Here is a 20692-nt window from a genome sequence, read left to right on the forward strand (position 1 = left end):
CTGTGCAAAAAGCCACATTACAAAGAATGCATAGAAACAACCAGATGTGGGGCTGGGCAGTAGAACAGTGAGTTAAGCATAGGTGGCAAAGAGCAAGAACTGGCATAAGGATCCCGGTTTGATCCCAGGCTTCCCACCTATATGTGGGTCATTTCACAGGCAGTGAAACAGGTCTTCAGGGGTCAATCTTTCCCTCCCCCTCTCTATCTTCCACTCTTCTTTCAATTTCTCTCTGTCCTAGCCAATAATAATGACAGCAATAATAAAAACAATGACAACAATAAACAACTAGGGTACCAACAGGGAAAAAAAAAAGCTTTCCAGAGGAGTGGTTTCATAGCCCCAGCAATAAACTTGAAGGCAAATCAAGATGGTGGTGTCTTGCTGCCATCTGTAGACACACTGAAGATTGCATCTAAGAAAGCGACTCTTCATATATTTAGATAATAATATATATATTTACAAGGAACCTTATCTAAATTTTTTTAAGAAACTCACTGTGAGGGGGCAGGGCACCTGGATAAATACACACACTACAGTGCACAAGGATCCTGATTCAAGCCCCTGGTCCCCACCTGAAGGGGGGGAAGCCTCACAAGTGAAGCAGGGCTGCAGGTGTCTCTCTGTCTCTCTCCCTCGCTATCTCCCCTCACCACTCAATTTCTCTGTTTCTATCCCACAGTAAATAAATATTTTTCAAAATTAAATGCACTGTGTACAAACCCTGAGCTCACCTTTCCACAAAACACTTAGAAACTTAAGACTGTGGTGCCTGCTCCTGCCTTTTGGACATAGCATAGAATGCATCTGAATAGACAAATTCATCAATTCCCAGTGTAAGCTTTATATATTCAAATATATTTTTCTCATAAATAAATAAACTCTTTAATTTTTAAAAAAAAGTTAATGCTTCCATCTCTAGAATTAAAAGACAAAAAAACTAGCAAGTATTTTATACACGACTAGAAACAGTAGAGCACAATGCTGTTTTTTCTTAAATAATTTTTTTTAATTAATTTTATTTATTCTCTTTTGTTGCCCTTGTTGTTTTATTGTTGTAGTTATTATTGTTGTTGTCATTGTTGGATAGGACAGAGAGAAATGGAGAGAGGAGGGGAAGACAGAGAGGAGGAGAGAAAGATAGACACCTGCAGACCTGCTTCACCGCCTGTAAAGCGACTCCCCTGCAGGTGGGGAGCCGGGGTTGGAACCGGGATCCTTATGCCGGTCCTTGTGCTTTGCGCCACCTGCGCTTAACCCGCTGTGCTACAGCCCAACTCCCCCATAATGCTGTTATTTGACCTGAAAACTTACCTACTTGGTAAGTAATCTCCAGGCGATGCTTTTGAAAAGCCCACTTCATTGGGGAAGGTTTGTGATTGACAGTACAGCTGCTGACACCAGGATACAGTTCTCTCCCTTCTCTCTCAGTTCTATCAAATTTCAAAAAGAAAGAAAGAGAGGCAATATGTCCACCAGGACAAGTGATTCATCCTCTAGGTACAAAGCCCAACTGATAACCCAGGTGGAAATGGGAAGTAAGAAAAAGGACAGCGAGACAGGTAGACTATAAAAGTTCTTTTAAACACCAGCCACCACATGAGAACACCTGCACAGGGGAAGCTTCACAAGAGGCAGAGCATGTTGTGGTCTCTCTCTCTCTCTCTCCAATCTGTATTTGCATCTCCCTGCCCACATTTCTCCCTCACTGGCTTTCACCTCTAAAGAAACAAAAACAGCAGGCAGTCATGATTCCTGGAATCTACCGGGTGCCTAACAAAAGAAAGATATTCATAGAATATAAATTAATATATTCTAAACACCAGATATTCAATATGCCATAGGGAAAAAAAAAAACAAAAACAATGGTCTGAGAGTAATTTGTGCAATTCACCTATTAAAATCCACTGTGCAAAAGCCACATTACACAGAATGCTTAGAAACAAACAGATAAGGGGCCAGGAAGTAGCACACGTGGTACAAAGTGCAAGGACTGGCGTAAGGACCCCAGTTCCAGCCCCCAGCTCCTCACCTGCAGGGGGGGGGGGTCACATCACAGGTGGTGAAGCAGGTCTGCAGGTGTCTATCTTTCTCTCCCCCTCTCTGTCTTCCCCTCCTCTCTCAATTTCTCTGTCCTAGCCAAAAACAACAAGAGCAATAAGAACAACAATAAGGGGAGTCGGGTGGTAGCTCAGTGGGATAAGTGCATGTGGCACAAAGCGCAAAGACCAGCGGAAGGATCCCGGTTTGAGCTCCCGGCTCCCCACCTGCAGGGGAGCTGCTTCACAGGCAGTGAGGCAGGTGTGCAGGTGTCTGTCTTTCTCTCCCCCTCTGGCTTTCCCTCCTTGCTGCAATTCTCTCTGTCCTACCCAACAACTACGACATCAATAATAACTGCAACAATAAATCAACAAGGCCAACTAAAGGGAATACATAAATAAATAAATACTAAATACAACAGTAATAAAAACATTGACAATAATAAACAACAAGGGCACCAAGAGGAGAAAAAAATAGCTTCCAGGAGCAGTGAACTCGTAGTGCAGGCACCTAGCCCCAGCATTAGCCCAGGAGGCAAAATAAATAAATGCATACATACATAAATACATAAACAAACCCAGATGGTGGTGTTTTGCTGCCACCTTGTGGACACGCTGAAGAATGCATTTGACTAAGAAAAAGACTCTATCTTTAAATAATAATATATATGTTTACATGGGACCTCGTTTAAAAAAATCTTTAAGATACACACTGTGAGGGGTCAGGGGGCAGTACGCCTGGCTAAATGCATACACTACAGTGCACAAGAACCCGTGTTCAAGCCTTGTGGGACCCCGGCTCAAGCTGGTATTGAGACTGAGATTTTGGCAGGGGTAGACAGCATAAAGCATATGGAAACATGCTGGGAAATTGTGCAGATGCAGTCACATCTGCCATATTGTCCCCTCAGGCTATTGCTAGTTCCTGTGAGAGTTGGGACATGCCTGTTCCACCATGTTGTGCCCTCAGGGCATTGTCAATTCCCGGCAATAGTTGAAGTGCTTTGGTTACTCCTCCCCCTTCCCATTCTCACGAGAGCTGTTCCCATCAAAGCCCTTCTTCTCCTGCCCCCTCGCCCTCTTGCCCACCTTTCACTTTGGTGATTAGACGCAGGGAAGGTTGCTGCTGCGAGGTGGACATTTTTGTTACCTCCACGTGGCCCAAACTGCTGCTCTCTCACCCAACTCTGAGGTGCCAGCGCAAATAGAGGATTGCGTTCCCTTTCTGCTCCAAACCTCCTTTTTCTGTGTCCCGCCGCCACCGCAAGTGACAGAAACAGACTCTCATGTCAAAGTTCCAGGTTCAATCCTACACCCTATCATAAGACAGAGCTGAACAATGCTCTGGTAAAAAAAAAAAAAAATCAAACAAAACTGGGTTCTTTGGAAGGCAGCTATGCTCACCACTATACCACCAACGCCTCCAAAAAACTGGGTTCTTTAAACCACAAGTGTGAAAATATTAGAAGAACTCTATTCATAGCTCCTAAGCCTCAAGTCTTCTTATTTTAAATATTTGAATTGTATTGTATTAAATGTAGCTACTGATAGAAAAATAGAGAATGTTGTTAGGTAGTAAGCTGACTCCCAGTCCATGGAATTCTTTTTCAAATATGTTTATTTTACTTTACTTTGGTAGGAACTTGAGTAATAATAGACCGTTTTTTTCATTATTTTTTCTTATATTTATTTATTTATTCCCTTCAGTTGCATTTGTTGTTTTTTATCATTGTAGTTGTTGTTGTTATTGATGTCACCGTTGTTGGATAAGACAGAGAGAAATGGAGAGAGGAGGGGAATACAGAGAGGGGGAGGGAAAGACAGACACCTGCAGACCTGCTTCACCACTTGTGAAGCGACTCCTCTGCAGGTGGGGAGCCAAAAGCTCGAATGGCAATCTGTACACCAGCTCTCATGCTTTGCTCCAAGTGTGCTTAACCCACTGTGCTGCTGCCTAACTCCCAAAAGACAGGCTTAAGAGAGAAGGATGATAACTAAGAGACAGTTGCTTCTGCCCAAGCTCTTATTTCTGATCTACTATTTTATCCTATTTTACTTTACTGTTATCTTTAGCAATGAGAGCTAGAGACCCATGAGAAAGATACAGACACACTGACATGGGCAGGGGCAGATATCATAATGGTGACAGAGAGACTCTCATAGCTGAAGCTCTAAGGTTCCCACAGCTGCATGAGTTGGGGTGGATCTAGGTATTTGGGAAAAAAAAAAGTGAAAAAAGAAAAAGAAAGAAACATTCCAGATTGAGTTCACACCACTGCTTGTATCACATTTACACTGGAGAACTGGGAATTGAACCTCGAGCCTTGGGACATCAAACACAGAGCCTTTGACATCACCATTATGCTGTCTCCACAGCCCCTAAGATGGCCTTTGAACTTGAGCCCACAGATTGTTGATTCAGGCCAAGAATGGAGCAGCCTGCCAGAGGGTTTAATGAAGGACAGAGATTCTCACATCTCAGAGCTCAGTTTGATTCCCTATCCCTTACCAGGCCTAACTGTTCTGATCCCCTCTTTACTGGCTTGGCTAAATACACACACCTGTTTTCCCCCAGAGAAAAGTGTGAATTCCTGGGCAGCATACAATGCAAAATCTCCAGATCCCTGGACAAAAAGGAGTCCTTGACTCACATCCCTCTTGTAGTGGGCAAAACTCTGCTCCTGCTAGGTGGAGTTTCCATTTTCCTAACACTGAGCAATCCCCAAAACCAACTGGAATTCGATCCTCACCCCCCCCCCACCCCCCGTTTTCTGTAAAAATGTCACCCATTGTGGGCCGGGCGGTAGAGAAACAGGTTAAGCACAGATGGCACAAAGCAAAAGGACTGGCCTAAGAATCCCATTTTGAGCCCCTATCTCCCCACCTGCAGGGGGGTCATTTTACTGGCCTGAATCAGGTCTGCAGGTGTCTATCTTTCTCTCTCCCCCTTTTTGTGTTCCCATCCTTTCTGGATTTCTCTCTGTCCTATCCAACAAGAATGACAGCAATAACAACAGTAACGACAACAACAACAACAATAAAAAACAAGAGCAACTCAGTGGGAAAAAATGGCCTCCAGGAGCAGTGGATATGCTGTGCAGGCACAGAGCCCAAGCAACAAGCCTGGAGGCAAAAATAAATGACATAAATTTAGAATGCAACATTTTCAAGATAGTACGTATTACCTATCACACACCAACTAGGAGAGAGGGAGTGAGTGAGAGAGAGATACTGAAAGACAGAGAAAGAGAATGACTTAGAGCATTTCTTTCTCATACTAAGGACAGAAGAACTCAGACATCACCAAACTAGGCCCTGTGCACTGACCCACCTCCATAGACACCAGAGAGCTTGGAAGCAATGAGTTTACAGCCTTCCTGGGTCAACAGCAATAAAGGGATAATCCCCTTGAAGGATTCTTGTTTGTGTGACATCCAACCTGGTGCCTCAGCCATGCAAGCCTGGTGCTCTGACCAGTCAACTCTGCCTCCTGCCTCTCTCTAGCTCCTGGCAAGGAAGCTGCCAAGAACAGATCCTATGAACAGACTGCAAACACCCTCCCCACATAAACAATCAAGGGGAGCAAGGCGCGCCCATCAGTGACAGTGCTGTGAAATGTCACCGTGAGCGCTTCCACACTACGATCATCCTCTCTGGCATTATGCTATTCCACTGCAGAATACTGTGCCCCAGGATGGTGCCGTAGCCCCCATATCCACTTGGTCGATTCCAAATTATATTCCTCCATGAGGATCATTTCTGGAACCATCTGCTCCACCCCGGTTCCATGGCTGCCAGTTCTCAGCAACATCGCCCCGCCAGATATTCGTCGGGATGCGGCATCATCTAAGTTCATTTCCCACGTCTACGCTCGACCGGACCTGCCAATATACGCGGATATCTTCGCCCACCCTGTCCAACGCTTGACGTCTCGTCACCCAATCTGGTCCCCTACGCCTACACTGATCTTCTCTGTTCCAGTCTCTTGGAAACAGAGTTGGCAGTCAACTGAGGTCAAGAACAAACACCTCATCACAGACCCCTGCGAGCGTCAACCCGGCTCTGACCTAGCACGTTATGATCGGGCCCTCCTCCATCGCTATCGAACAGGCCATGGCCGGTGCGCCGCTATGTTCCATCGCTGGGGAGCCAGAGACGACCCGAACTGCCCCTGCGGCTCCAGACAGACTATGACCCACATAGTCAACGACTGCCACCTCTCCAGATTCAAAGGAGGTCTCAAAACTTTACATCAGGCTCAACCTGACGCTGTTGACTGGCTACGGAAGAAGGGCAAACACTAGAAGAAGAAGAACCGCCTTGTGGGCATGGAGTAGAATGCACCTGAAGGGAGAGGAGCCAAGCAAAGAGTTTCAGTCATTCCCTGAATATTCTTCATTTTCCCTTCTTCAACACATATCCAGTGAGAAAAACACACAGAAATACACCACAACAAAGCTCAGCTCAAGCAGGGATGGTGCCAGAGATTGAGACTGAGATTTTGGCAGGGGTAGATAGCACATAGCATATGAAAACAGATGCTCATGCCTAAGTCCCAGGTTCAATTCTACACCCTATCATAAGACAGAGCTTTACAGTGCTCTGGTAAAAATATCAAACAAGTATATATATCAAACAAACAAAAAAAATGGGTTCTTGAAACCAGAAGCGTGAAAGTCATAAGAAGAACTTCGCCCATAGCTCCTAAGCCCCCAGGTCTTCTTATTTTAAATATTTGCATTGTATTGTAGTGTATTCAACGTAGCTGCTGATAGATAAATAGAGAATGTTTTAGCTAGTAAGCTGTCTCCCAGCCCATGGAATTCTTTTAAAAATATGTTTATTTTACTTTACTTCGTTAGTAAGTTTAGTAAATAGGTTTAAAGAGAGAGAAGGATGATAACTAAGAAGCAGTTGCTTCTGCCCAAGCTCTTCTTTCTGATTTACTATTTCATCCTATTTTACTTTACTGTTATCTTTAGGAATGAGAGCTAGAGACCCATGAGAAAATTACAGAGACACTGACATGGGCAGGTGCTAGAAGCTGCAGGTCCCTTGTAAAACAAGGCCCCTGGGCTCATGAGAAAAAGGCTTATAAAGCAGCCTTTCTGCAAAGCTCCTCACATTTTCTCCTAATTGCATCAAAAAGAATTGAAGGTATAGGTCAAAGGGAACTGAAAGTAAGATAAACATTTTGCTGACTCCCTAAGATTATAAGTGTCTAACTACATGAACTTTTGCCCCAACAGTATCTTTCTTATGTTTTGAGAAACTGTACTTTGCTTATGCACCTGGGTTATATTTTGAGAAATCTTATGCAGAGCCAGCATAATTAAGCTTCTTGCTGTGTGTGTTATAAAAGGACTGTGAGAAGATAAACTGGTGCTCTCAGCCATTGGACTGTTGGCCCTCCCGATCCCATCTTTTGTATGTCTGTCTATTCTTCATCCTCACACCCTCTCCAGGCTTCAGTTTGACTAGTCAGCTGGCACCGACAAAGTGGTGCCCGAACAGGAACCTGGAAGGACACCATGGAAGTGAAGTCTCAGGGGATTCTTTTCTCATCCTCATGCCTTCTTCAGGTTCAGGACCTGGCAAGAGGGACAACATGAAGGACCCCACGGGAGTGCACCGGTGAAAAATAAAAAGGTGCGGGGAGTCAAGGTATAGTCAAGAGTAATAAATTATGGGACAGCAATAGAGTAGAGTACTTTTTGCATAGGTTTTAAAAAGCATGCTTAAAGATAGGAGAGTCGCAAATTATTAAGTTCTTACAATTTGTAAAGGAAGTTAGTCCTTGGTTCCAGAAAGGGAAAACTATTAGTTACAAAACTTGACTACAATTAGGAGAAGAAATTTACAGATAAAACTTATCAGATAAATGTGGGGCTGTCTAATGTAGAGCTGTATAGATGTTTTACCTTACTAGTTATCTTTTTTCATTTTACTCAAAAAGTGTGCCCCTGGTTTCCCCAAGAAAGAACTTTAGATATTGAAATATGGGGGAGACTAGGAGAAAAATTAAAAGTTTTATGTTCAAAATGGACCAAAAAACGTTCTGGTTGAAACATTTTCACTTTGAAACTTGTTAAGAGATTTTTTTAGATCTTATTCATGAGTTGCTTTCACTTTCACAGCAACTTGCTACTTCTGATATAGCTGTTATTGAGATAACTCCCCCATTTAGAAAGACTACAGAAATTATTATCAAATAATTGGCTCTTGAGAGTACCAATTCTACTTGTCAAACTTTAATTAGTTCTTTTAGAAAGTCAAACTCACATTCTCCGTAGCCTTGGCCACCACCACTGCCCTCTCCACCACACCTGAGTGAGGGAGAGAGAAATTGAAAAAAGCGGCAAAAAGAGGATGGAGGAAAGCAAACTCCTTTCCACCTTTGCTTCAGTTTCTCATCACTGGGGCCAAAAAAGCACCATCAAAAAACCCCTGGTTAAATAGAAAGGTTTATAGACAGACAAATGGAAAAAAACCAGGTGCTCTACTAACATTGGGGCGAGGGTATGCTTGTCTTTCCATAGGAGCTAATTCTCCCAATTAGAATTCCTGCAAATGCAGTCAAAGGACCTGAGGAGACTCCACCCCTACCACAAAATAGCTCACCTTACAGATAGAACAGCTGATCCAACAAAAGACTTCATCAACTCCCTCTAATTTGAATAGTAATAAAAAGCTTTTTGGATTTTAAAATTAATGATGTTGAGATCTAAAAGATTTAATGATGCTTAGAGTGAATTTTCTGTTATTCCCTTTCCTCCTTGTACTAAGTTTTTAAAAGGTTATAATCATACTTGGGAGTGTATAGATAAAACTAAAAGAATGTTGCAGAAAGGGCGTGGAAGTCGAAAGGAGAACTCAAGTAAAAGTAAGTGTAAAGGCCAATTTAACTCCATTTTTTGCTTTCAGCAACTGAGCAGCCATTTTGTCTCTGGTTCCGGGAAAAACCACACAGTTTCAGAGAAATGACCACCCCAGAACAAGCCAATCTGAGTAGAAGGAAAGCCCTGATGTCAAAAAATTGCTTAGCTGTCTAAACTGCTGAGATGGGGTTAAGATAACTGCTGAGCTGGGGTTAAGATAAGTATGTCACAAAACAAGTTTGTACTTTGCTTAACCTTTACCCAATATTTCTCTTTTTGGTGTATAAATAGGATCGGCTTATCTCCTTGGGGCTCACAAGTCACTATAGGGAAATGCTTGTAGTCCAGGCTTAAGCTTTCTCCAATAAAGGCTCTTGTCTTTGCATGTGAGTGTGGTTTCCTTTCTACAGGAATGGGACCTGGAATCTGGGCATAATATTAAGAAGAGGCTCTGATGAATGAGGTTTAGTGTAAATAAGATGTGTGGGTCAAAGTAAGTGAAGATGTGTGGGTAAGAGTAAGTGGAGATGTGTGGATAAGAGTAAGTCAACTTGTGTGGGTAAGAGTAAGTGAACTTTCATTGGCTGGGGGTTGGTGAACTTTCATGTGTCCCAGGTTCAATCCCCTGCAACACCATAAGCCAGATCTGAACAGTGCTCTGATTAAAAAATAAGTAAAATAAAAAATTCAAAAAAATTTTTAACAAGGAAACACTGACTAAACCATAGGATAAGAGGGGTACAACTTCACACAATTTCCACCACCAGAACTCTGTATCCCATCCACTCCCCTGATAGCTTACCTACTCTTTAACCCTCTGGGAGTATGGGCCCAAGTCATTGTAGAAGGCTGAAGGTCTGGCTTCTTTACTTGCTTCCCTGCTGAACATGGGCATTGACAGGTTGATCCATACTCCCAGTCTGTCTCTCTCTTTCCCTAGTGGGGAAGGGGTATGGGGAAGCAGAGCTCCAGAGCACATTGGTGGGGAAGTCTGGTCAGCATCATGAAACCTTGTGGTTGAAGAGAGTTAGCATACAAAACCAGGGGATCGGGCGGTAGTGCAGCGGGTTAAGTGCATGTTGGTGTAAAGGCACAAAGACCCGGGTTCGAGCTTAGGCTCCCCACCTGCAGAGGAGTCGCTTCACAGGCAGTGAAGCGGGTCTGCGGGTGTCTTTCTCTCCCCCTGTCTTCCCCTCCTCTCTCCTATCCAACAACAAACAACAACGATTACCACAACAAGGCTACAACAAGTACAACAAAAAGGGGGGATGGCCTACAGGAGCCAGTGGATTCATGGTGCAGGCACTGAGTCCCAACAATAACCCTGGAGGGGAAATAAAAAAAAACATACAAAGCCAAACAAATTGTTGACCAATCATGGACCTAAAGGCTGGAATAGTGCAGATGAAGCCTGGGGGAGTCTCCATATGGTAGATAGCTAGTAGGCATATTTTAGTTATATTCCATAAGGCCTGTGGCTATACTAGTGTTTTGTTTTGTTTTTCTCCTTTATGCCCGAGCCTGAAATCTGATATGCAGGTGGATCCTAATTATTGCCTGGGGAAGTGATGTCATGGCTGGAAGAAGGAGCAGAAAGCTGAATCAAAAAAGAGAGTAGCTCCCAAATATGGAAAAGGTGTATAAATATTGAGATTTTTTTTTTTTAGGCAGTGCAATCTTTCTCTCTGGTTTAGAATGGTGCAGGTCATTGAACCTGGGACTAGGAAACCTTCAAGTATTTTCTTGTAGTCTGTGTGTGAAGGTCTCTGTTAAGATGCTGACTCCCTTTGCTCTGTATACACTTTTAAGTTAGATATACTCATGTTTCTTAATTTTTTGTTATTGTTTCTCTGGCAATTAAATCTCAATTAATGAATATGTTGCAAAAACTTATATGGAGAAATGTTTCATATTTTTCTCTAAATATTTGATGGTCTCTAATGTGGTAATTCTCTCATTCTAGTTAAGTTTTTGAAACTTCATTTAGATGGAGAAAGAAAAGTTTTGAGGAAAAGAGGACACAGGGAGAGAGATTCTTGCATCAATTTACTGCTGTCACTTGAGAATTAACATTGAACAGAAATGTACTTTTACATGAGAAATCAAGTTCATGTATTTTTAACATATGGTAGCACCTATTATTGTTCTACTGATCGACCTTTACTGCTTTTCTTTGTTTAACTTCTATTTATAAAATGGAAACATTGACAGACCAAGAATAAGAGGGGTACAATTTAGATTTAGCTCCAAGAGAAAATGTTTATTCATACAGAAGGTCAGAGCAGGGGGATGATCAAAATGCAATTGGCTATTTCAAGGGAACTACCAAGGGAATAGCTAGAGCCCAAGAAAAATACACCCTTCAAAGACACTCGCATGAACCCCCTATTTGTTTCTCCTATAGTAACCATTCGTGATGTTTACAGGGGTACAATTTCACAGAATTCCCACCCCCAGACCACTGTATCCAGTCCCCTCTCTTGATAGATTTCCTGTCTTTATTGATATGGGAGTATGGACCCAGGGTCATTAAGGGGTACAAAAGGTGGGTCTAATCTACCTGCAATGGTTTTCTCTTATTTACAAGTTCTTTAGTGGTTAAGTATTTCCACAAAATCTACAGGGATACAGCCTTGTTGACTTTTTATTAACTTCATTTTTATTTGATAGAGACAACCAGAAATGGAGAGGAAGAGGGACATAGAGAGGGAGAGAGACACCTACAGCCCTACTCCACCACTCATTACACTTTCCCCTAGCAGATGGGGATCAGGGGCTTGAACCTGAATCCTTGCACCCTGTAACATATGTACTCAACCAGGTGCACCACCTCACAGTCCCAAGTTGTTTCTAATGCTAGTGCATTCATATATGTGAAAAAAGTCACTCTATTTAAATATTTAATCATTTTCATATTAATAAAATTTCAGTACCAAGTGGGCTTTTCTATACATTAGAATTGAAGATTATGATACTCCAGGAGGTGGTGCAGTATTATAGCTTTAATATTTATTTATTTCCTTTTGTTGCCCTTGCTTTTTTAATTGTTGTAGTTATTGATGTTTTCACTGTGGGAGAGAAGGGGAGCCAAGGGCTTCAACTGGGATCCTTAAGCTGTTCCTTGTGCTTTGTACCACATGTGCTTAACCCGCTGCAGTACCACCCAACTCCATAGTAATATAGCTTTAGACTCTGAAGCAGGAGGTCCCAAGTTCAATCCCCAGCCTCAAAGACATGTACCCAAGTGAAGTCTGATTCTATCTCTCCCTATTATTCTACACGAATAAATACATATTATGAAAGATTTAATTTTTTAATATTTATTTATTCCCTTTTGTTCCGCTTTATTGTTGTAGTTATCATTGTTGTTATTGATGCTGTTGTTGGATAGAACAGAGATAAATGGAGAGAGGAGGGGAAGACAGAGAGGAGGGGAAGAGACAGACACCTGCAGATCTGTTTGACCACTTATGAAGTGACTCCACTGCGGGTGGAGAGCTGAGGGCTTGAACCGGGATCCTTAAGCCGGTCCGTGCCCTTTGCATCACGTGCTTAACCCACTGTGCTACCGCCCAACTCCCATTAAGAAAGATTTTAAAAATAAAATTAAAGATGAAGAATTGAAATACTTATTCATATTCCTTCCAAGCATACATAGGTATGGGTTCACTAAGTTATTAAGAAAATATGATTTCTATTATTTTTAAATTTTACTTAATATTTTCTCTACACTGTGAGCACTTTCATGTGACTGAAGATTACCAAACTCACTGTTTAAGTAACACTGTGCCTATTTCCATATGCTCTATGAGTAGTGGAGTAACTGAAAGGTTTTCTATATTGTCTACATTACTAGGGTTTCTCTCCACTGTGCATTATTTCTTGTGATTAAAGATGACTGAAATGACTGAATGTTCCGCTGCATCATGTATATTCATAGGCTTTCTCTCCACTGTGACTTCTTTTAAGTACCTGATGAGTAGAGGAATCAGCAAATGCTTTACTACACAGTTTCCATTCCTAGAACTTCTCTCCACTGTGAGTTCTTTCATGTCTCTGAAGAGAACTGGAACAAATGAATGCTTTACTACATTGTTTACATTCATAGGGTTTCTCTCCACTGTGAGGTCTTTCATGGCTCCGAAGAGCACAGTTTTGACTGAATGTTTTACTACACTGTTTACATTCATAGGGCTTCTCTCCACTGTGCGTTCTTTCATGTGTCAGAAGAGAACTTCTTTGACTGAATGCTTTACTACATTGTTTACATTCATACGGTTTCTCTCCACTATGCATTCTTTCATGTGTCCGAAGATAACTGGAACAAATGAATGCTTTACTACATTGTTTACATTCATACGGTTTCTCTCCACTGTGCGTTCTTTCATGTGTCCGAAGATAACTGGAACAACTGAATGCTTTACTACATTGTTTACATTCATAGGGTTTCTCTCCACTGTGTGTTCTTTCATGGCTCCGAAGAGTACTGGAACAACTGAATGCTTTACTACATTGTTTACATTCATAGGGTTTCACTCCACTGTGTATTCTTTCATGTGTCCGAAGATTACTGGATTGACTGAATGTTTTTCTACATTGTTTACATTCATAGGGTTTCTTTCCACTGTGCGTTATTTCATGTTTCCGAAGACGACTGGAAAAATTGAATGTTTTCCTACATTGTTTGCATTCATAGGGTTTCTCTCCACTGTGTGTTCTTTCATGTATACGAAGATAACTGGATGTGCTGAATTTTTTACTACATAGTTTACATTCATAAGGTTTCTTTCCAGTGAGAGTTCTTTTGTGTTTTTTAAGCTGACTGGAATAAGTGAGTACTTTGTTGTATACTTCACATTCTTGAGGTTCCTCACTATTTTGTCTTTGTTCTTTGGCCTCAGAGATTTTCACTCTCTTACTGGAAAACAGTGAGAATTTACTTGATGATATTCTAATGAAGAAACTAAAACTTTACTAAGAAAAACAGGTCATTATTATATATAAACAACCAATATTCACAAACATTATCAATACATTGGACAAAAATGCTTATACTGACAAAACAATAATAAAAATTAATATTATATAAAGGCTCTTATAGTTAAAAAGAAAAAAGCTCAAAGAAAAAGCTGTTAAATACTAAATAGTATAATACACAAGCAAGTTAAACTACAAACTACATACAGCAATATTGTATTTATTAATTGAAGTACTTTTTGTCAATGTGTAAATGGCAAGTTTTATCTTTGTGTTTTTTTTCTTGTTTTTAAATATTTTTTATTTCCTTTTTGTTGCCCTTATTTTTTTATTGTTGTTGTTATTGATGTCATCTTTGTTGAATAGAACAGAGAGAAATGGAGAGAGAAGGGAAAGACAGAAAGGGGAGAGAAAGACAGACACCTGCAGACATACTTCTCCACTTCTGAAGCAACTCCCCACAGGTTTGAAGCTGGGGACTGGAACTGGTATCCTAATGCCGGTCCTTGCGCTTTGTGCCATGTGAGCTTGACCCGCTGAACTACCACTCAACTCCCCAAGTTGAATTTTTTTATTGAAATCACTATTTTTTCTATTAAAACTCTCTAAACATTATAAAAATATAGTCATACAATGCAGATATGTCTAATAGTTCCAAGTGTACTACTTTGTAAACACTGAGTTTCTCCACCTTATTTATTTATTGTTTTTATAGGTATTTATCTTCCTCTTTTTTGGTCCTTGTTATTTTTATTGTTGTAATTATTATTGTTGTTGTTACTGATGTCATCATTGTTTGATAGGACAGAGAGAAATGGAGAGGAGGGAAAGACAGAGAAGGCGAGAAAAAGATAGACACCTAAAGACATGCTTCACCACTTGTGAAGCGACCTCCCAAAGGTGGGGAGCAGAAATTGAAACTGGGATCCCTATGTGAGCTTCACCTGCTATGCTACCACCCGAATCACTGTGTTGAAATTTTTTATTGAAATAACTAATTTTTCATAAATCTGTCTAAACATTATAAAAAAGATATATTCATACAAGGGAGCTATGCTTAATGTTTCCAAGTGTACTACTATGTAAACACTGAGTTTCTCTGCCTTATCTACTTTTTGTTTCTTTTTTACATTTATTTATTTTCCTTTTTGTTGACCTTGTTGTTTTTATTATTGTAGTTATTGTCATTGTTATTGATGTTGTCTTTGTTAGACAGGAAAAATGGAGCAAAATGGACAGAGAAAGGAAGTCAGAGAGAGGGAGAGAAAGATAGACACCTGCAAACCTGCTTCACCTCTTATGAAGCAACTCCCATGCAGGTGGGGAGCTGGGGGCTCAAACCAGGAGACTCAAGCCAGTCCTTGCACTTTGCGCCACACGAGCTTAAACCACTGCTCTACCACCTGACTCCCCGCTGCCTTATTTCTGTAAGTATCCATTTCTTACTTTTCTGTGAGTTTTTTTCATGAAGTGGAAAGAAAGGGTAATCCAGAACAACATTTTCTTACTTGTGCTGCCAGTGATTTAAATGAGAAACTCAAGCCTATACATCACACATCCATCATTATTTGAGTCACTTGCCAAATATACCATAAGCTATTCATGGCATCATTTTTATGAAATAGTTTAAGAGGATCTATTTATATCAGCCATTATAAATTCTCTTTACTTTAAAAAGATTGTATTATAGCAGAAGCCAAGCATCAGCTCAAATACTAGAGAGCACACACACACTTAGGAACCCTTAAGGGTCCATTGATTTTGGGAAATCATCAAGGTACTAAAGCACAGAGAAGTTCACAGTAGCTTTCTGGCTAGGACAGTATATTTTATTATGAATGAGATTCTAACCTTTTACTTCCTTGGTGGTTACACTGCTCTTTGATGGAATGGTCCCCTTGTAAATTTCCTAAAAATACAAAAGATATTAGAAAGGATACAAATATACTGAATTTTTGATCCCTCATGAGTCGCAATCACAATAATGCCTTTATCACTTAACAATGTCTCCACATACACTGGTGAACAATGGTGGAAAAAGTATGTATTTTCATTGAGAAATGAATGAATATTATAATTACCTATCGACAGAAGGTTTTTAATATTTTCCCACATCACATTTCTGTAGAGTTTCTTCTCTGAAGAATTTAATAATGCCCACTCCTCTTGACTGAATATCACTGTTACATCTTCAAAGGTCACTGAACACTAAAATATACAGTGTATTTATTTATATGAGAAAACATTTCATACTAGCAACAGATTAGACATCCATGATCTACTTTATGAAGTCAGTGATTGTCTCATCACCAAACATATCAAATACCCCACTCTCATGGCCTAGAATGTGATACACTAATTGGTACAGTGAGTACAGCTTTGTGCTGTCATCAGGTCCTGAACCCAGTCCCTAGAATCTCATATGACAGTGATGTTATTATGAAGTGCACTTGGAAGGGAGGAGAAAAAGATCCAAGCATAACTGAGTTAGGTTTGGGAAAGCAGTCAGTGAACAACTTTATTTCTTTACCTTTTTATGTTTTCATAACTGAGGCTTTAGAGCTCCATGTTATGATTTTAGGGGGAAAAAAAAGATACCCTGGCAATGAAGCTCCCATGTGGTAGAGGCATGCCTTAATTGAGGACTGTGCACATGACAAAGAAGCAAATAATTTGAGTGAGCCATTCTGCTCACCATGGACCATAGTATTTTAATACTATATATTTACAAATTAATAAAAGAGGTGTCATGGAGACAGAACACTACTAAGCTCTGGCTTATATTATTTATGGAGACTGAATTTAGAGCAGTAGAACATCATGCATTAAAGTCTTTCGAGCAATTAATTCTGTTGTCTTCCCAAAGCTACTTTCTTCTTCAATGCAGCCATTTGCATCCTACTTGGATGAGAGTGAGGAATAACGAAAACCTGCTAAAGCATAATGATACATGAGAGCGCTGACAAACCATATTCTTCTTTCCAAATTGAGGGATAGAGAGGCAGGGAGAAATAACAGCATCTATTTCTAAGAGAGAAAACAACATACTTCCTCCTTAAAATTAAATAAATAACCAGGGCAACAAAAGGGAATAAATAATTATTTAAATAATATAAATATTTTTAAAAATGAATAAATAAAAAAATAAATATTTAAAAAATTGAATAAGTAAAATTAGATAAAATGAGAGCACCATTTGTATGGGAATTCTTGGATTTCCCCATAGATATGATGGGCCAAGACCTCTAATATCTCTCCACCATTGCTGGTCAATATTATCAAGTTTGAGAACTACCCTCTGCCTTAATCCAGTTCTCTAGTTCTATTCTCAACTCCGATGCCATCTTCCCAAACAATATTTTTAGTCCCTCTTCATGTTACTATCAAGCTCAAGCAAAAATCACTCAGACCATGGGCCCCTAGAAACATACCTAAAGAAGACTACATAGCTTCATTATACTTTAAAATTCCTATTCTAGAGAGTCGGGCTGTAGCGCAGCGGGTTAAGCCCAGGTGGCGCAAAGCACAAGGACCAGCATAAGGATCCCGGTTCGAACCCCAGCTCCCCACCTGCAAGGGAGTCACTTCACAGGTGGTGAAGCAGGTCTGTAGGTGTCTGTCTTTCTCTCCTCCTCTCTGTCTTCCCCTCCTCTCTCCATGTCTCTCTGTCCTATCCAACAACGACAACAACAATAATAACTACAACAATAAAACAACAAGGGTAACAAAAGGGAATAAATAAATAAAATAAATATTAAGAAAAAAAATTCCTATTCTAATCAGCTCTAATCTTACTTTCTGGTTCCTGCTTATTAAACATTTTGTTCTGCTTTATGTCTTACTGCCTTTCAGTCACCAGGCTGCAGGTGCTATGATTCTAGCTTGAATACTCTGGACAGATGACTTTATCAATGTGCCCTAGATCAACAACTCTCCTGAGTCCTAACTTTGTAGGGAAAGATACAAATAGGCTAAGGGTATAGATCAAAAGTGCCAATGTCCATGTCCAGCAGAGAAGCAATTGCAAAAACCACAACTCCCACTTTCTGTATCACATAAACAGTTTTTGTCCATACACTCAGAGGGGGAGAAGTGTTAGGGAAATATGACTAGATGGCTTTGGAACCCAATTCTATCAGGACAATGTGAGAAAAGAGGGGGAAAAAAAAAGACACTCAGAAGTAGTTATTGGTATAGGTGATACTTAGAAAGGAAGAGAAGGGCCATAGTAAAAATTATATATTTGTGGAAATAACACTCAACCCATATCTGGTAGAATCAATGCAGTTACCAATGGAGGAAATGGGAACACAAAACTCTGGTGGTGAGACCACTGTGGAGTTTTATGCCCTGGATACTTTATAATTTTAATAACAATATTAAATCACTAATAAAAATAGAATAACTTAATTAAAAGGAAAGGGCTAAAGAGAGATTTTACCAGTTTGAGAGTGTGCCCTGACATGGACAAGACCCAGGTTCCAGACCTAGAAGCATGCAGCACCATATCAAGAGGCGGGTGCTCAGGAGCTGTGCTATCTCTCAGTAAACAAGTAGACCAGGAAAGATGAAATTAGATTTGTGCCAGAAGTATCTTGGGAAAAGGAAAATGTTGATAAAGAAAGTGAAGAAATAGAATAGAACAAGTCTCCATAACATGTTTTGCATATCACTTACAATTTTTCAAACCCATGAATAATGGTACCACACTGAATTAATTTCTTGGGTCAGGGTAGTCAATTATGTGACCAATCTGACATAGCAGAACAGACACTTTTCTCAATAGAAATATTGGAATAATGGCTTTAATTCTAGCTGTTTCTTAAAGAAAGCATTTTCCATTGTTGAATTCCACAATTAGATAAGAATTTTCCCCCTACCATCAGGGTTATTTCTGGGAATTGGTGCCAGCACTTGAAATCTATGGCTCTAAGCAGAGATTTTCTTTCTTTTGTCCTATTTCACTATCTGTAATTGAATAGGACTGAGATAAATTTAGAGGGAATGGGGCAGATAGAGAGGGGCAAAGAAAGACAGACTCCTGGGGAGTCGAGCGGTAGCGCAGCGGCTTAAGCGCAAGTGGTGCTAAGCACAAGGACCAGCGGAAGGATGCCGGTTCAAGCCCCTGGCTCCCCACCTACAGGGATGTCACTTCACAGGCGGTGAAGCAGGTCTGCAGGTGTCTATCTTTCTCTCCCCCTCTCTGTCTTCCCCTCCTCTCCATTTCTCTCTGTCCTATCTAACAACAATGACATCAATAATAACTACAACAACAAAACAACAAGGGCAACAAAAGGAATAAATAAATAAAAATAATAATAAAATTTTAAAAAGACAGACTCCTGAAGACCTACCTGGCTACTTGTTAAGCAACCCCCCCCCCAATCCAGGTGGAGAACAGAACTTAAAACTGGGTTATTTCCCATGGTAACTTAAATGTCTAACTGGGTGTTCCCATCAAGATAAGAATTTTCATAGCATATAGAGTGTTTGGGTAGAAAGGAAGAAAAAGCTTCAGGTATAAGTAGGTATATTCTGATGAACATGATTTCTCTTAGTGGAATAATTTTATTATTTCCTACAGAGTTCGAGGGAAAGAAAAGGGAAAGAAACCAGAGTACCACTAATGAAATTTCCCTCTTCCCATCTCTGTGTAGTGTGTGAGGTTTAAGCTCTGTGGTATCTGGGCAAGAAACTCCAAGGTTCATTGGAGGTAGAGTATTGCATTTTTTCTTCTTCACTTTCCTTCCCTCCTCCTTTTTTGTCATATCTACCCAATATCTGTATCTTTCATGGCAGCAAAGTCTGCTGACAAAATGTTTTTTAAGAGAAATATTCAGGCAAATAAGAAGCAGTGAAATGAACATTCATAACATAAAATGCATGTGTAAATTAAAATACAACTTACTCAGCAAGGAAATAAATCAGATCTGGCATATGCCATTTACCTGAGAAAGTGTCATTTCTCCCTCTTTCTCTCAATTTCTTCTCAGGCCAGAAAATTAAAAGCAGCAGTATCTTCAGACTGTGATTTAAATCCACAAGCCAGGACTCTTTTGGCTTGACAGCAAGCACTCTACCTGCAGGGAATGTAAAACTGGGAATTGGTAAACAAAGTCAGGACACCAAGGGATTACTGGAAAACAGTGTCTGTATATTGCACACCAGTCCTTGCTCCTTCTTTTCATAATTCAAAGTTTTAATGATATTTTCCTGTAAGTTTTGTATAGAATGGTAATTCAAAATATTAAAAGTGAGCACAGTAAAATCAGTAAATGTATTCAACATTATCCTATTGTACTAAAACAACATTTTTGTTGATTATGTAGTGTCTAGATGTTAAAACTATAATATACACTTGAAATAATGTGTTTTAAATGAAGGTAATTCCATAAAACAATCTAAATAAACTTTTAACCCATTGCACTACTGCCTGACTCCCTCTAAATAAACTTCTATGCTCGCAGCAATCATTCTAACTTTTCAGCACTAATTCTTTACATTCTTATTCTTCAATACATTCTCATGTGTTGAATTGATGCTCATATTCTTTTTTATATAAGATTATTTATTCTTACATTTTTTAAAAACTTACTTTCCCTTTTGTTGCCCGTGTTGCTTTTTATTGTTGTTACAGATATTATTGTTGTTATTTTTTTAATTTTTAAAAAATATTTATTTATTTATTCATTCCCTTTTGTTGTCTTTGTTGCTTTACTGTTGTAGTTATTATTGATGTCGTCGTTGTTGGACAGGACAGACAGAAATGGAGAGAGGAGGGGAAGACAGAGAGGGAGA

At 40.0% G+C, this 20692-nt stretch overlaps 3 protein-coding genes across 4 annotated transcripts in view; 2 read left to right on the forward strand and 1 right to left on the reverse strand.

The window, feature by feature from the left end:
• The window catches only part of LOC132535670 (zinc finger protein 14-like), a 357812-nt gene that overhangs the window by 299813 nt on the left and 37307 nt on the right, over positions 1-20692 (forward strand). The gene's annotated exons all lie outside the window — the stretch shown is intronic.
• LOC132535669 (zinc finger protein 709-like) overlaps positions 1-20692 on the forward strand; it is a 73963-nt gene that overhangs the window by 28776 nt on the left and 24495 nt on the right. The window lies entirely within an intron of this gene.
• LOC132535595 (zinc finger protein 709-like) lies at positions 11544-19968 on the reverse strand. 2 transcript variants are annotated; one of them, XM_060182183.1, is made up of 4 exons: positions 19843-19968; positions 15976-16102; positions 15746-15803; positions 11544-13835 (listed from the first exon to the last, which is right to left on the reverse strand). In XM_060182183.1, the coding sequence occupies exons 1-4, from the start codon at positions 19855-19857 to the stop codon at positions 12938-12940; spliced, it is 1098 nt and encodes a 365-aa protein (XP_060038166.1). In that variant the 5' UTR covers positions 19858-19968; the 3' UTR covers positions 11544-12937. The 2 variants fall into 2 exon arrangements, with proteins under 2 accessions (XP_060038166.1, XP_060038165.1); XM_060182182.1 differs by having other exon boundaries at positions 11544-13868.

The sequence above is a fragment of the Erinaceus europaeus genome, chromosome 23 (genome assembly GCF_950295315.1).
Source record: "Erinaceus europaeus chromosome 23, mEriEur2.1, whole genome shotgun sequence".
NCBI classification, from domain to species: Eukaryota; Metazoa; Chordata; class Mammalia; order Eulipotyphla; family Erinaceidae; genus Erinaceus; species Erinaceus europaeus.